Source organism: Juglans microcarpa x Juglans regia, chromosome 5D, assembly GCF_004785595.1.
Source record: "Juglans microcarpa x Juglans regia isolate MS1-56 chromosome 5D, Jm3101_v1.0, whole genome shotgun sequence".
Classification (NCBI taxonomy): domain Eukaryota; kingdom Viridiplantae; phylum Streptophyta; class Magnoliopsida; order Fagales; family Juglandaceae; genus Juglans; species Juglans microcarpa x Juglans regia.
In genome coordinates this window covers 12,215,762-12,233,552 of record NC_054602.1, presented here as the reverse complement: position 1 = coordinate 12,233,552, position 17,791 = coordinate 12,215,762, and the positions used below count along the sequence as shown (strand labels likewise).

The window sequence follows — 17,791 nt, the reverse complement described above, 5'->3', positions numbered from 1 at the left end:
TTTGTCTAAAGCACTACTACGATATTATGATAGGTTGCTTCCACCCTAAATTAAGGGCTATTTATTCTGAGCCATGGTCATTAATTTCAAGGTGAGACCAATAAATATCACTCTTAGCTCTGCGGATGCTTGCTTACTATCTTGTCTAATATAGCACAAATCTTCCATGGAATCCACACTTTGCCTCCATTGCCGCCCCTTGCCATTTCTGGCACAACGCATCCCTTCCGCCGTGAGGACAAGGGCCACCAGTCCTCATTTCAGCTTTAAGCATTCTTCTCTTTTGCTTTCTGATGGTTTCACGAGCCACCAGAGAAGACGTACTCTCTTCAGTCCCATAATCAAGCAGAAAACATTATCTGTTCGGGCATCAGCAATCCCACCGGGCGGGAAGGCTGCACTTCAGTCTTTCTTGGACATGACTGCCAACCTTACTTCGAGCAATGAAGACTTCCAAAAGCTGGAAACTTTCAAACTGCCTCAAAGGCCTTCAACTGAAGATGTTGGTACCCTTAAGGTCCTCTTCTCCAAGCACTATATATATGTAGATTTATACTCGTAATCATTTGCATAGGACTGAAACTTTGAAAGTTCAAACTTCTTTTGAGTTCTTGATTGGCATTAGATTTGAACCAGGGATAGGGGAAGTACCAATTCCCATAATCATTTCAAAGCTACATGTTGATGAATATTTCTCCAAATGGTTAAAAAGCAGTGTAAGACCAAGAAGAAAAACTGCATTTTTGCTGGCTTCTTGGTGCTCTGTTTTCCAGCAAATGAAAGCCAAGCTTTAGCTTAACCCTTGGTGAGAATCGCTAACAAGTCATGCAAGGGGAAGACTAGAGTTGCAGAATTTGACTCATTAACCTTCCCGCTGCCTTAGTCAAGATATAATCCCTTAGGAACCTTTTGCAGATAAAAACTATATGCTAGAAGTTAGGGCTACATAACTCTGTGATAACAAAGTTGGATTGAAATAAAGAAACAAGCCTGACTAACGGATACACATTCATTTTGACTTTAATAGTAGCATCATTAACCAGTACTAATCCACTATAGTTAATAACAATATATATATACAATGGTGTACTATATTCTCTCGGTTATCATGATTGTAGATGAAGGCGCTATTGCTATTGAGATCAGGGAAGGGTGATGAGGCAGAGGAAATATTGAAAAAGGCACTAAAAGTCTGTAAGAATGATCCAGAGCCTGCATACAATTTGGAAATAGCATTGGCCGAAATTCTCATCTGCAAGGTATGCAACTTCCCTGACACCTGCAGAAGACAAAAGCCTTCCAACACTGTAACTTCAAACATACTGAGACCTTACCTTGCTTCAACTGCTCACACTTGAATCGCATGCATTTCACTCAGGATATCAAATACATTGAGTCGGCACATATAATTGTACATGGGTTCTAATTTTTTTCAAAAGGAATTGCACTCAGGATATCACATACTCAGGACTCACCTTGAAAAATCTTACTTTATTTTTATGGTGGGTTCTGGATTTTTCAAAGGAATTGCACGAAATTTTCACGCGTTCTAGAGTTGTTTCTAACGTTACTCAGCTCCATAATAGACCATTTTTTCCCTTATAGTCTTTAGTTCTCAGTTCTCAACTTCTTGAAAGCAAAAGCTTTATAATTTCGAGCAGCCTCTCTCATGTAGACTGATCTAATTTCTTCTGATCATAATGATTTTTTTCAAGCACAATAACATTATTAGATATAAAATCTAAGGAACAGAAAACATACAAAGTTAAAGTAGAAATTAATTCAAATCCTTGTTATGCGGAGGGAAACCATTGGAAAATCTTATCAATCCATAGAAACTACAAAACTCAAAATGTATGCAAAAAAATAAAGTTCACAACCAATTAGATCAGAATTAATCTCACCTCTGGCCCGTTGGGATACAGAGGTGAGATGAAATCTTGTCTCATCTCATCTTATTAATCTCAACTAATTATCTTACTACGATTTACAAATCATCTCACTATCTAAATGGAACAGTACGACCTATGTTCTCCTTTTTGCATCTTATATTTTTCTGAAGTACTCTTTAATATTGTTTATATCAAAGACTGATAATGTGTGCTTGCTCAGAAAAAATATGGAGAAGCTCATACGTATCTCAAGCATCAACTTCACCCTTCAGATGGTCGATTTCCTCTCTACAAGGTGCATTACTCCATATCATTGAGATAATAGATTCTAGACATGCATGCAATTAGGAAAAGAATCTTAAAAAGATTAAAGTGCAATATTTTCACTTTCACAAAATCTTAAGCTGTTGAAATTATGATCAGTTTACAAAACTTTTAAATTAAATGATCATCGCATATGTATTTGCATTTATATATATATATATATATATATATATATATATATATATATATGTATGCTACGATCTTGAAGTACCTGCGGGCCGGGCCAAAATTAACAGTACTAGTACTTCTTTTCTACTACTGATCTTAATCAGGCTATCACATGTACCATGCTGGATAACGAGGAGGAAGGAAAGGAATGGTGGGATAAGTTCTCACTAATCGTTGAAGGTGGATTCGATATTCCAATTAAAGGAGAATTAGAATATTGATGTTTCGAAGGTAGTAGTAGTACTACTGTTACCATGGAGTTCCACCTCATCAGCTAGCTAATCACACCTTAATTTTTATTCATTTGTACTTGATGGAATCCATATCACAAGCAGCCATGACTGAGTGAGATATAGTGTCTATAATAAGGTGAGAATGAGATACATCGATCGGGTCATCGTCTGTCGTCTGTGTATCTGCATATCTCAATTACACAAAAATTGGTTCGATAGTGTGAGAGAATAAGATTGATTTTATTGGAGTAGGTCTATATATGTTGTTGAGTACCACTGATCATATGATGTGTTATGAAACAATATTATTAATCAAATAAATTCATGTTAATATGGGCTTTTATTATTATTGTGTGGTAGTACTAGTACTAATTGTATGTATGTACGTATATGTTTTATTATTATTTGTAACCCTGATTCCCAATTATTGCATGTTAATGATTAATGATTAATTTTCTTTAGAAGTTAGTTTTTTGGCCTTTTACTTTATCTGCATAACTCATACAAAGTTTGTACGTCGTTTTAATAATTAATTACAAGCTTGATTATGACTGAAACCAATCATGAGCAAGATCGATCGAGAATCATCTTCGTTTTCTTTTAAATAATAATGTCGTTGTGTTGAGTTATTTTTTATTTTTTTTAATAGGGAAAACACTTCATTAAAAACGGAGGGATTTCATCAATTAGTTCTTATCCACCCAAACAACTTAGGAAATTGGCATAGGAACAACTACCCCCACATGACAAGATCATCTACATTCCAAGTATAGTGGGCCCGTCTATGAGCTGCCTCATTGCCTACTCTATGAGCATGTTGAATTTTGCAAACATTAAACATCTTCATTAAATTCTGTGTTTCCTTCACCAGATTATGTAAAATTGAGTAGGAACCTGTTGTCGCTTTTCAAGACTGATTTGAGATATACCTTTGTGTCTGCAAAACTAGAGACCTCTGAACATGGCTAATAGTTCAACTGCTTCTAGTTCAGCAACTTCCTACTCAACTTTACTGACAGCTAGGATAATCTCACATTCCTCATCTCTAAGGATCACCCCCACCCCAGCTTTATGTTGATTGAAAAACATGGCTCCATCAGCATTCAATTTAAAGAAATTAGGAGGAGGAGGTTTTCAACTACATTGGGTCTTAAGGCCAGGGTTTGACTTTGGCACAAGCTCCTTGTGATATTTTTGCAAAGACAATGCATGAGCTACTATTTGTTTAGGATCAAGATGAATTTTCTCACGGACCATCTTATTTCTCCTAAACCAAAAATCTCAAGCAACAAGGAAAACAAAGCTAAATCTTCCATTAATGTCCCCTTCTCTTTTAGCATCAACACTAGATCTTAGAACATAAGTTGTTCTTCATTTTCTTACAGTTTTGGCAAATACTTCTTCTAGATGTCTTTAATAGTAGGGCAATACACAAGAGTATGTGATAGATCCTCTTGCTCCTCTTTACAAAAACAACATGTAAGATCAACATAAACATGTTTCTGTAATAGGTTTGATTGAGTAGGTAGATAGTTTTTACAGGCCCTCCATGCAAAAATCTTCACCTTGTGGTGAACTTTCAACTTCCACAAAACTTTCCACAGAGAAATCTATTGGATATGATAAGAACTCTCCACTGCACTTTTCTACTCTCTTTGTAAGCAAGTTATAAGCACTCTTCACACTAATCCTCCCATCTTTCTCTTGACCCATATCCTTCGATCTTCACTACCATCAGGGCTGATTATGATAATTAGAATAGTAGAAGCTATATTTGGATTGAATAGAGCTCTAATCTTTTGCACATTCCACCACTTCGTGTTGTTATCTATGAGAGAGTCAACAGTTTCATGCCTCACCTCCTCTTCTGCTAAGTTGAGTTCCTGCTGTAAAGATTTATGGTCTAAGATCCATAATCTTTCAATATATTAATTTGCTTGACATTTCCAACTCGCCGTTGAAATCCTTTATGTAGGTAGTGTTTAGCTTCCTATATTCCCCTCCTAGCATAAAAAGGATTACACCCCAGTTTTGAATAATAATAAAAATTTGAGTTTGGAAAGTATTTGGACTTATACAAGTTGTGTAACAGTGTATCTTCCTATTGTAAGATTCTCCATCCTTGTTTTACCAATAGGGCATTATTAAACATCTTTAAATCTTTGAATCCCAACTCACCGTGGGACTTAGATTCACACATTTTCCTCCAACTGACCCAATAAATTTTCCTTTCATTTTCTTTTCTACCCAATGTTTTGAATACCGTACCGGACGCCGTACCAGTCAAGGTACTGGAAGGAAATATTTCGACACCGGTACCGTTTCGGGATAGCGTTGCAGGATAACGTTTCGGGATAGTCGATATATGAATAAATTATATATATAAATATATATAAAAATTATATTCTAAAAGAATAGTCTATATATAAATAAATTATATATAAATACATATATATATATATAAATTATAAATAGTCTAATCTGAATTGGGGGTTAAAATATAAGCTTGTAGTTTGAAAAAATGAAAAAAAAAAACACTGGCCGAAATATCGGCCGGTACCGGCCGAAATATATGCCGGTACAGGCCGAAATTCAGGCCGATACGACCGGTACCGGCCGGTATTTTGGCCAGTACGGAACAGGTATAATACCTGTACCAGCTGGACGGTCGAAACGAAAAATTTCGGCCGTACCGGCCGGTACGGTACGAAATTTAAAACACTGTTTCTACCCCCACCAAAACTGTGCCATCATCCCAACTTAAAGTTGGGATAGACAAAGCAACAGCTTTGAGTAGAATCTCTTTACTTCCTTGGGATAACTGTTTTTCTTTCCAAGTTTGTAATTTTGCAACACTTGATGCTTAGTCCCGTAAAAAGCCTTAGCCATAGCCTTGCCAACCATGGGTGGTAGACCCAAATACTTTTCATACTGTTGAACACTGTTTCCACACCATAACGACATGATTTCCTCTTTTGTCACAGTTGTGTATTTCTACTGAACATCATAGCAGTCTTTTCTCTATTAATCCTCTGCCCTTAAGCCATCTCATATTTATCCAATAACTATTGAATCTGTCTATTGGTAATGTCTCTGCTTTGCACAATATCACACTATCATCAACAAATAGCAGATGGTTTAACTCTAGGGCCCCTCGACAGATCTGGATACCTGGCACAATGTAGTTATTGTCTGCTTCTCTCAGTAAATGAACAAGCCCCTCAGTACATAGAAAAAAGAGATAAAGGGATAGTAGACCACCTTGTCTTAAGCCTCTGCTTGGAATAATGGGGCTATTAGGATTATCATTGATCAATACTAAAAAGCAGACAGAAGTAACACACTTCATAATAACATGGATCAGTTCTAAGTTAAAGCCTGGGTTCAACATGATTTTCTGCAAGAAGTCTTACTCAACCCTATCATAGGCTTTACTCATATCAAATTTGAGTGACATGTACACTTTTTTCCCCACTCTCTTTTATTTTAAGTAGTGAATGAGTTCATATGCTATGAAGACATTATCCGGGATAAGCCTACCTAGTACAAAAGCACTTTGAGACTTTGAAATAATAATAGGTAGGATCTGTTTCAGTCTATTGGCCAACACTTTAGAGACAAGCTTGTAAGTGACATTGCATAGGCTAATGGGGCGAAAATAGCATCATAGGGGATGATTTTTTGGGAATCAGAGCAATAAAAGTGTGATTTAAGTCAATAGGAAAATCTTCACAATCGAGAGCATTAAGGACAACTTTAGTAACAGAATTACCAATGATATGCCAATATTTTTTAAAAAATATAGGGGACATACCATCAGGTGCAGGGGCCTTTGTAGGATGCATTTGTTTCAAAGCCAAAGTCACCTACTCCTCTCTAAATCTACAAGACAACTTGTCATTCATTTGGTTAGTGACTCTTTTGCCAACATTATTCACAATATCCATCAATCCTCTCTGATTTGAAGATGAAAATATAGCTTGAAAGTACTCCACAATCAGTTGGTCTAGTTGCTCTCATTCTTTCCATCCCCCAGAATCATCTGGTAGCTTTTTAATATAATTCTACTTCCTCCTGTGGGATGCCTTTATGTGAAAATATTTAAAATTTTGGTCCCCTTCTTGTAACCACATAGCCTTTGATCTCTAATGCCACATGATTTTCTCCCTTTCTAGCCATTTATGAACTTCATCTCGTGCATTAATGTGAGCAGCCAAATCAGAACAAGTTAGATCAGTTTCCTGCACCTTGGTAAGTCTACTTCTGGCTTCATCTAGCTTTTTCTGAACCAGTCCAAATTTCTATTTGTTCCAACTAATCAATTTCATGCTACACCCCCTTAATCTTTCTCATAACCTCCTCCATATTCACATCACCCAAATTACCTCTCTACACTTCTTCAATAATTTGTTTGCATCCTTCATCCTCCACCCATATAGCTTCAAACCTGAAAGGTTTTCTCCCTCACCTAGCTTTACATCCTTTATCAGTATCCACCCACAAATGTATATGATCAGAATAGGCCACAGTACAATGAATAACAATGGCACAAGGAAAGAGGTGACACCATTAAGAATTTTCCAAGAATCTGTCTAGCCTTTCACTTATACTTGATAAGCCTTCTCTCTTATTATACCAGGTATATGGGATTTCATAATACCCCAAATCCCTTAGATCACAGTCATTAAGGATTGTCCAAAAATCCCCCATTTGTCTATCAGTTCTATCCCTTCCACCCCATTTTTCACTAATCTTCAGAATTTCATTAAAGTCTCCAAACACAAGCCATGCTTTGCCATCTTCTCTACATAAGGACCTAATCAAGTTCCATGTTTCAGTTTTGTAAACAGTATCAGGGTGTCCATAGACCCCCGTGATATGCCACTTAGTATTATTGGAGTCATTGCTTATAATTAACGCATCAATGTGGTGTTTTGAATAGCTAAGCACGGATAGCGTAATATAATCCTTCCACATTAAGGCAAGCCCACCACTTCTACCCTCACAATCCACTACTAGGCAATTTGTAAAGCCTAATCGATACTTACATGATTTCATAGCTCGAGTTTTCAATTTCATCTCTTGTAAAAAAAGACATCAGGACCTTCTTTCGAAATTAGATTCCGAAGGGCACGAATTCCACGCCCATAGAAATTCCAACGATCTTCTTGTCATGTTTTCCTCCTCCAACTCCCTTCATGGGCTAATGGGCTCTCTTCCACTAGACATGTAACCCTTTGTGGGCCAGAAAGTTCATGGCCCACATTTGCGCTATTGTCCCCTTCCCTTATCAAACTCGCTAGTTTTGTTTCCTTATTTGGGTCCCCCTTTATTTGATGATTTTTAGTATCAACGTCCACAGCTGCCTACCCGTAATATATGCCCCAGGATTTTCAGAAACAACCATATCAGTTTCTTTCCCATTTTTTGCTTCATCCTTACTTCCCTCTCCCTTCAAATTTTGCCCTTTATTGCTCTTCGGCATTGTGGTTGTTATCTGAATTGCTTTATCCAGCATCTTCTTAGGGAATCGTTTCTCCACTCCATGACTTCCTGAAAAACTGCATAGAGTCACTAACCATAGGGGAATTCGTTAGCCTAAAAAACTTTCTTTAAAGACTGCCACTTCTCACACTCTTGGTGGCCATGACCCATGCAGCCGCAACAGTAACAGAAATCTGGCAACCGCTCATAATTAAAACTAACCCAATATGGATAATCTAATCCGATCATGATTTCTTCCTCCTTAACAAAGGTTTAGTGGCGTCTATATTGACTCGAACTTGCATGAACTCACCTCATGCCATTTCTCCTTGTTCCAGATTAACTTCCACTAGTATGCCCAGAGAATTCCCAATCAGATTGCCAACATATTTGTTGTGTGCGATTAGTAAGAGATCATAGATTCTAACCCAGAACAGGGCTTGTGTAAGATGGATACGATGGACCTGTTTTCTACCATCAAACTCCTACAGTAGCACAAGCTGTTTGTCAAAAGGCTAAGGCCCTTCACGCTACACACGATCCTTATCCCTTATATATTGAAACTCAACCAAAATGAGGGTTGAGTCCAAATCTCAAAACTTCACAGATTTCATTGGTCTCCATATTTTCTTCATGGTCTATTTAAATGCATCTTTATTGTAGTGTTTTTCCGAACAACTTCATATTCAAATACTTGCTTCCTTTAGAAATCACATCTTCTAGCAAACTTGACTCCACTTGACTCTTTTCTTGCTCCTGCTTAGTGAGAGAAAGTCTCTCATAGAGTTTACCAGTATCTTCAACTGATCAAATGGCAGTACTCGCATAGGACACTACGAGAGGAAAACTTGTACAGGAACAGGGTGAAAGCCTCTACTCAAGGAACCCTAGAGAGGGCAACGTTTATTGTAGAATGTGTTGAATTCATTAGTAGTATTAATTTATATATACAGGGAGTAAATTTTTGTTCTCTTGCAAAAGGAAGAAGTAACTGGGATTTTCATATTTATAAAGAAAATGAACTGACGTAATCATGATCGTGATTAAACAATATAACAATTTCAACCACAAGAAGATATATGATCATTTTTTTAAAATTTAATTAGCATAAAGTTAAGATATCATGCAATTAATTTCAGCCAATTCTAGATCTTGTAAGTATTAAAAATAGAAGAAGATTTTCTATCCTACAAACTAAATTAGCCATAAAATTAAAGACGATCCATCAACTTTTATTATAATTAGGAGGTCAAAAAATCCAAATGTCATGAATTTGAAACTTAATTTTTTGGGGTAATTGAAATACAATGAAACTTAATTTTGGTAAATTCTAATTGATTAATTACGCATCATAAGCTGATCTCTAATTATGGAAGATAAGGGATCAAAGACTTCCTTAAAACTAATTATGGCCGGTAAATTTCATTGCTTTAGAAGTCGGGTACTTTGATCAGTTTTATTTTTCGTCATTTTTATTATCCACCTTTCAACATGATCTCTTAATATATATATATATATAATATAAAATTATTGGCTCATGACAAGTAAAACATAACAAATAATTTCTAATCATTATATATCAAATCATAAAAAATTAATAAAAATATGATAGTAAAAGAGATGATGAGTTTCACTTTTCAAATTCATTTATTCCAATCTCTATGATCCATTGAACCGACCACCACAAGGACGGATTCCGATATATATTAGATTTCTAATAAATAAAGTATTGGAAACGTGTTCAGTTATAAATCTGTTCCATTCGGGAGCTAGCTAGCATGAAAATCCAACATTTGTAATTTTTTTCCCCGAGCAAATTATAATATTATAAGATCAGACACTTCATTAATGAAACTGTACATGTGACACGTCCCTGCATTAATTATTAATTCCATGCATGGTCACGGTAGTAGTACTATCGACGATCTTTACAATCATGCCAAATCACCTGAGAGCTTGCTACTTTTATTTTATTCTTTCGCATGTGGTGGGGAGGGAAAAGACGTTAGAGAGCCCTAGCTAGCTAGATATAGTGCTATATATTTGTCAGAGAGATCATGTTCACCGATCAATGATCTGATCTCTCTCCTTGTTCGATCAGAAGAGACAGAAATATTAATGTTGGATATTAATGATCAGGGAAGATGATGAGGTTTAGCCATGCATGCCACGAGGATTCAAAGACCAAGCAGCCAATGGAAGATTGACGGCTGCGCCGATACACGTGATGGGGTTGAGCTCTCTTAACCGTATGCGGTCTGTCTGATCCTTCAAACTCTGTGCATGCATGCAAAGTACAGATTTCGTGCGAGTTCGAGGCTCTTTTTAAGAAGTGGGAATTGAATTAGATGGTGAACGTTATATGAATATATAATAATTATTTAATGCAATACAAACATATATGTTCACTTTGAAACTGCCTACCTAGCTACCTGTGTAATATCAGAATATTTCAATTTGTAACCACCTGGAGATCATACTCTACCATCTGTCCTGGTATATTTAGAACGCGTGTATGAACCTTACGTGTTCGTGGATATTGTTGGTCATTAAATTTGCATGCATGATGTCATATTAATCTTTCAGCTTTTCGGAAAAAAATAACCCCAAAAGAAAAAATCAAATTTAACTTTAAAGTTTGTGCTCTGCATTTTTCTGTAGCTACATATATAGAAGTTGTTCTCCCGATCGATCAAGTTAATGAGTTCCTGCAGCAGAGAGATATATATATATATATACACACACACACAAACTAATCTAGCTATATATCCTTATCATATTTATTAGGTAGGGTGGTCTTTAAGGTGGACTTTGGTATTAATAATCATAACACTATTAATAAGAATAAAAGCTCATTAATTATTGTTAGATTTTATTACTTTAATAAGATATATTTTGGATATTTCAAATAAATATACTTATTTCCTTTTATATATATATATATATATCTAATATCTTATGCATTGATGGAAAATGTCAACTCATTAAAGTATATGAAGAATGAAATGTTAGTCCCCATTGATCAAATAAAGTGTAGACAAATAGTTTATATTGAATCCTCCTCACTATAGTACGTATTGTCTTAAAATGAAGGAGAATGAGAGCTACATGCGCAGCCTAGAAACGGGTTGCCCGCATGCGTGCAGGCAAGGGACATGGTCTTTGGGTGAATAAACAATAATTTTTCTTTATAAAAAATCTCTCTACCTTGTAATTCTCAAAAAACGGTGTTATGAGTTGTTCTATTAAATATGTTACTTTAGAACAACAAATTGGAGGGTTTTATTGTATCCTATGAACAATTTTGTCGATACTCTATAGCTCGTTGAAATGGAGTAAATATATTCTAAAGAAATCATCATTACGATGGAGCCTTGGAGTCCAAAATTCTATTTTCTACTTCGTGATCCCCTTATTTTCATTATATTTTTTTAATAATTATATTATGAATTCCTTCATAAGATTTTCCTCTTTATTTTAGTCTTCATTATAAGTGACATCAGACATGCAGGTTGAGAGATTCCAAACCCAAATTACATAAATCAAGAATGTCCAAAAAATGGGTAAAATTAAAATGACAAAGTTCATATAGCTATATATTGTGATCAATCACAAGATTACTTCTAGGTAGGGGAGTCTGGGTGTGGATTACGAGTTTCTGAATATAAACTAATCAACTCACTCAGTTTTGAGTCACTGAGTTTTTGTGTTCTAAATGTCGATCGATCATAGTTTCAAAATTAATTATTCTTCTAACTCCTCATATGGTTTCACAAAAAACTATTATATATTGGTAAAGAACTATATAAAGAAATATATCATATATATTCTATTTTATGGGAAATAAGGGTAAAAGGAGTGGATCGGAGGTGGCAGCTTCCTTACTTGAGTCTGAGCATAGTATCACCTAATTACCAGCTATAAACCGGATAGGATCAGAAGCTTAGGCGGCGGAATGTACTCTCACAAGTCGAGTTTGAACTATAATTTAAACCTCAGTCCTATTAGAAAATTCAATAAATCTTTTAAGAGCCTAATACTAATAACCTAAGATCGATAAATCTCAAGAAGAAAGATACCATACATATATATCCTTTGTGATGGATCTCATACGTTTTCGATATATCGATATAAAAATTTCACCATGATCAAGTTCCTCGATTTACTACTCATCCATGATCTCCCATATATATACACACGTATATATATATATATATATATATATATATATATATATATATATATATTATATGTCGACCGACCAGCCTATATATATACCAGCCCGACCACCTGATGCTTAATTAGTATTGGACCACCGGCACCTAACGTAATAATGGCAGCAGGGTAGGGGCTACAGCTAGCTTTGTTTATGGATGGAGTGGTCGAGTAAACTTGGAGATCAATTAAAAGACGTCCTTGACTTCCGACAGTAGAGCCCGCGACAACGTTGGCATGGCATCAGATCATATTGGCAACTTTTCAGATTGACGAGACCTGACTACGCACTGCGCGCTGGGTTTCGATATCTTATCTATTTTATTTTATTTTAGTTTATTTGATCATGTACCGCCAGCTTTGCCAATCTCAATTCTCTGTGGACCAAGCTGCTAGCTAGCTTCCTTCGATCGCCACGCGTCAATTAATTACCATGCATGCCGACCATTGTACAAGAAAGAAAGAATAGACCTTTGGGGTGCATCTCACATGGACGCTAGCTCTCTCTAGGTTCTAATCACCATGGGCTCTATGCACGTGCCTCCTCCATAGTCCATCAGGGTTAACACCAGTAAACCTACCCCAACAGGATTCAATCCCGTTTCTAATTTCTTCTCTTTTATATATATATATATATGATTCAGTCATTTTTCAGATCAAATCATGAACATTCCAATCTAATTCATGCATGCTTTCGTGCAAGTATTTTCCTTTTCCTTTCTTGGTACAAGAAAGAGCTTATAATTATTATTCTTTGGGTCAATAATTTCCATTTTATGACAAGTCATTTTCCGTTTTAATTATAGATTAATGAGTCATCCCTTAGAGCTATCTTTATCTGTCTTTTTTTATGAGTTTTTATTCTAACACGGTTTCTCACAAAAATAGATATAAAAAGTTCATGATTAATTCCATTTTCGTCGTGTGAGAGCTGCTCATTAGAGCAAGTATTGGATTATGCAAATGCAAATATAAAATTTCCATGATATAACATGATTTTACATTTGGTATTCTACTTAAAACTTATTTTCACATTAAATTGTTTATATAGTAGTCAAAATAATAATAAAATATTATAAATTTAATAATATTTTTTCAATTTTTTTTCTAAATTAAGAACTATATGAAAATATTAATATTATACAATATGAGACTTAGATAAATATGTGGATAGGTCCTGAAGTGCAGCAAATACATTCTAAATATTTCATACAACACTATTGAAAAAAACACATCTATTACATTTTTATCTAAAAAAAAAAATCATTGAGAAAAACACAAGTCATCACTAATGTTCAACACATAATGAACTTGCTCAATTGCAACATAAGGTAGAACCGTAGAACTACATTTCTTTTTTGGGTGGTTGGTAGAACTACTACTTGCCAACAAATGACTGGGACGAGCACGCACATGGGTCTTGGATGGGGGGATGATTTGCTCGACCAAAACGCGATTCGGTAGTGGGAAGAGAGAGAGTATTCAGACGAAAAAAATAATTGTTTAATAGATTTGGTTGAGCTACAGTGAAGGTCAAATATAACCCACAAGAGTTTATTTACTGTAGCTAAAAGTCATTTTGATTTATATTTGCATAATTCAATGCAGACCATTTTTATCTTTTATTAACTAAATTATCCATTTTATTTGCATTTGCATAATTCAATGCCAATGCTCTTACGTGATCATTTTGATTTAGAATTACAAAATTTTTTGGTTCAGTGTTGTTTGGATTCAATCTCATTTGTTTTCACAGATGAGATGAGATAAGATAATATTAAAGTTAAGAAGTTGAATAAAATATTGTTAGAATATATTTTTTAATATTATTTTTATTTTGAGATTTGAAAAAGTTGAATTGTTTAATTTGTGTGAAAATTTGATAAAATTGTAATAATTAAATGAGATGAGATGAGATAAACTAAGATAAACAATGAAAACAAACGTGATTGCAAAGCTAATATATATATATATATATATATATATATATATTATTAAGTGAAAATTTATACATACAAATAAAAATGAAAAAAAAAATCTAATATTAATGATCTGTACGTTCATTGACACATGCAGTCAACATATATATGATCACCTTCAGCATCAATTAAGATCAAAATTATAGGTAGCTTAGTTTTTGTAACTGTGATAAGACCTATATATATGATCCTATATATACAGTAATTAATATATATAGCATTATGTTTATAATTATAAGGACGCGCGAATGTATTATAAACTTGGAATTATTTATACACGAGTGGAATCTTGAAAGCTGAAAGTCAAATTAATTAATGATGAATAAAAAGTCATTTTCCACTCTTTTTGAATCAATGCCCGCCGGCCGGGCGGCCGGCCCTAGCTCTTAACCTAATAATTGTTGATCCAGAACTACTCCAAATGTCATTCAACAGTAGTACTGACATTGGGGGCCATGCAGTATGCAGTAGAAAGAGGAATTAGGACCACATGCAAAAGCTTTCTTTCTTTGGAGCGTATAATTAATGTATATCGTTAATTTAAAGCCCAACCAAGAATAGACAGTTGAGAGATGGAGGGCGCTTGAAATTGGAGTAGCATTGTACGTACGTTAGTGTCAGCCAACTTGGATATGTAATATACCATATACTACAATTATTCGACCGACAACGAAAGCAACGAATGAAGGCTGGCCACGTCAACCTCCTAACAACAACATTATATGACCATGACACGCCCTATCTTTCCACGTGTAATCAACCCGGCCGCATGCAGTAGCTCATGCATATAATATGGAGCTGCAAACAGTACAGTACAGAGCATTGAAATCATAGCACGTGTACTGCCTGCGTGCATGCGTACGTACGTACACGTACGTACTCATGCCTTACAGAAGTAGGCCGACGAACTGAGAGAAATGGGAGGTCGGGTCGACGTGGTTTCTGGGCTCCCTCAGAATATATATATATATATATATATTCACGGTGTTAATGCAGCTTGCTGGATATCATTAAAGGACATGTGGTTCTCATGTCGTAATTTATAGAAGAATACGAAGGCTTTATCGATATTCCCTTTTACCACTTTGGAATCTAATTATTCCCATACAGGGGAGAGGAGATCAGGTTTAATTTGCCGATGAAAGTACTGTTTTTCTAATTGCCAGGAATGATCGATTATTCAAGATACCAGCTCATGCATGCATTATATGGATCGATGGAGTAAGAATACACGTGTCCTTAATTTACGATATGCATGAACTTCATTATCAATCTTAATTCTTTGCTTGCTAGCTGTATATATATATATATATATATATGATCCACAAACTATATATATATATATATATTATATGACTTCTATGTATAAGTAGTACTTTGAAATATATATCCCGTAAATTAATTAGTTTTTCAGCTTATGGAATTTAAAATATAATAAAATTTGAAATAAAAAAGAAAACAAGGAAAACGAGGAAGAAATTATAAAAAAGCTACATCTTTTATTATTTTCAGTGAAATCAGTTATACAAACAACCATTTTTAGTTAGTAATTTTGCTGATCAATAATATATGGAACTACTAAACATTGATGTTAAATTCGATTTATAAAGCTAGCTTGTAATTAATCTAGAGCTAAATGGTATAAATTAGGAAGGGAATTAAATTATATTGTAATTCAGATCAATAGCTGCATGTTGTTGCATTAATGCATTATATATATATATATATATATATATATTAATGATAATTATTTATTCTCCAATGGCAATCATGATCAAAGACATGGTCCAGTACGTACGGAGCCTGCAGTCAATCTTACACGCGATATTGTAAAAGCTAATGCCAATGGGAGCACCTTCAGACTTACCACTAATGCATTTTATTTTATTATTTAATAGTTAAGAAAATAACTATTAATAAAATTATATATTTTTTTATTTTTTTAATGATTAAAAATGTTAAAAAATATTTTTTTAAAAAAATTTAAAAAAAAAAGATTATAACTAATGGTACACCCAGGGTTAACCGCCGGGCGAGCCGCTAGCATGATCCTATATATTGTAATATGAAGCACTCAACATCATGCAGTTTACTGCATGTCTCATTTTCTGGCACCATATAATAATTCTATGCATGCCGCCATTATTTACTAAAAGAAAGGAATGTACTCATTCTTTGAGTGAAAACTGAAATATTAGTTTGGAAGAATATTTAACACAAAATTTAAACAATATAATTAGTTGATAATCAGTATATATATATATATATATATATATAATCTCTTTCTTAAGAAGGAACAAATTCTGGGCATTGATCTCCTCATGATCTGAATTAATGTCCATTGAGATCATAAACAATGTTTTGGGTGAAATATTCTTGGAGAGAAAGAGAGAGAAGTATGGAATTATTTGGGTTTTTAACAATATTTTTGTTTAACTTTAGTTCTTAATGTATTATTATCATGTGCTTTTCAGTGACCAATTACTAGATCAGGAATAAATTTGCATGATGCATGCGTACTCTCTCTAGATGGATTCCTTAAACACCATAAGAAGATTAAGCTTTCATGATATAATATATAGGCTACAAATTTTAAATTCTCTCTCTCTCTCTATATATATATATATATACATGAAATAATTCTAAAGTTATTAATGTATAGAGCTTAATTCGTCAGTAGTACGTAGTACTCTCATCGCCTTCTAATATTTTTAATTTGCTTTGACTCTTTAAGGACAGCCTCAAAATGCTCTAATTTCTAGCAAGTTTGGTTCCTATGATCTGAATATATATATATATATATATATATATATATATATATATATCCAGGTGTAAAACTTTTTTCCGCCGTCAATACGCACTTTATTTATGAATATCGTAGTAGTGTTTTCCTTCGTCACGCGTTACGTTCTTTGTTCCCACCAAGTAAGATTTTCATCTTTAATTAGTTTGTATGCAACCAAATCACATTCTTTTCCTCGAGAATATTCATACATTAAAAAAAAAAAAAAAAAAAACCCTCTCAATTTCATTCAAACCAATCCATAATATGAAAAATATTTTTCTCATGCATTGGAAGTTTTGACGTTGGAGATAATATCAAATCAAGATATCATCTTGCATGATTTAATTTTCATAATTATCAAATCAAGAGATTTGATATTTGAAGATATTACCTTATTTAATCTCTGTATAGCTTTTTTATAAATAGAGATCAATTCTTTGTATTCAACACTTATTAATGAGAATAGTAAAAATGTAACCCTCAAAATCATATATCCCTCCTTCCCTCTTCTCCATCTTTTTTTTTTATTATATTTTATTTTCTATCAACATATTGCATTGAGAACTGACTGATGTAAACATCTTGGGAAGTGTTTTTTATGGATAGTCAAGAAATGAAGTATTTGAGATGAATTTCTATTTGTTTTTATGAAAGTTTGTGGGCCCTACCTTGAAATTAAATATATTTGAATAATGAATTTGTGTGAAGTAT

At 34.2% G+C, this 17,791-nt stretch overlaps 1 protein-coding gene across 1 annotated transcript; it reads left to right on the top strand.

Annotated features, from left to right (window-relative positions):
• Positions 1-79: 79 nt before the first annotated feature.
• LOC121264003 lies at positions 80-2,976 on the top strand. The gene is made up of 4 exons (XM_041167017.1): positions 80-517; positions 1,119-1,259; positions 2,113-2,187; positions 2,489-2,976. Exons 1-4 carry the CDS (start codon positions 167-169, stop codon positions 2,603-2,605), a joined length of 684 nt encoding a protein of 227 aa, XP_041022951.1. The 5' UTR covers positions 80-166; the 3' UTR covers positions 2,606-2,976.
• Positions 2,977-17,791: the final 14,815 nt, after the last annotated feature.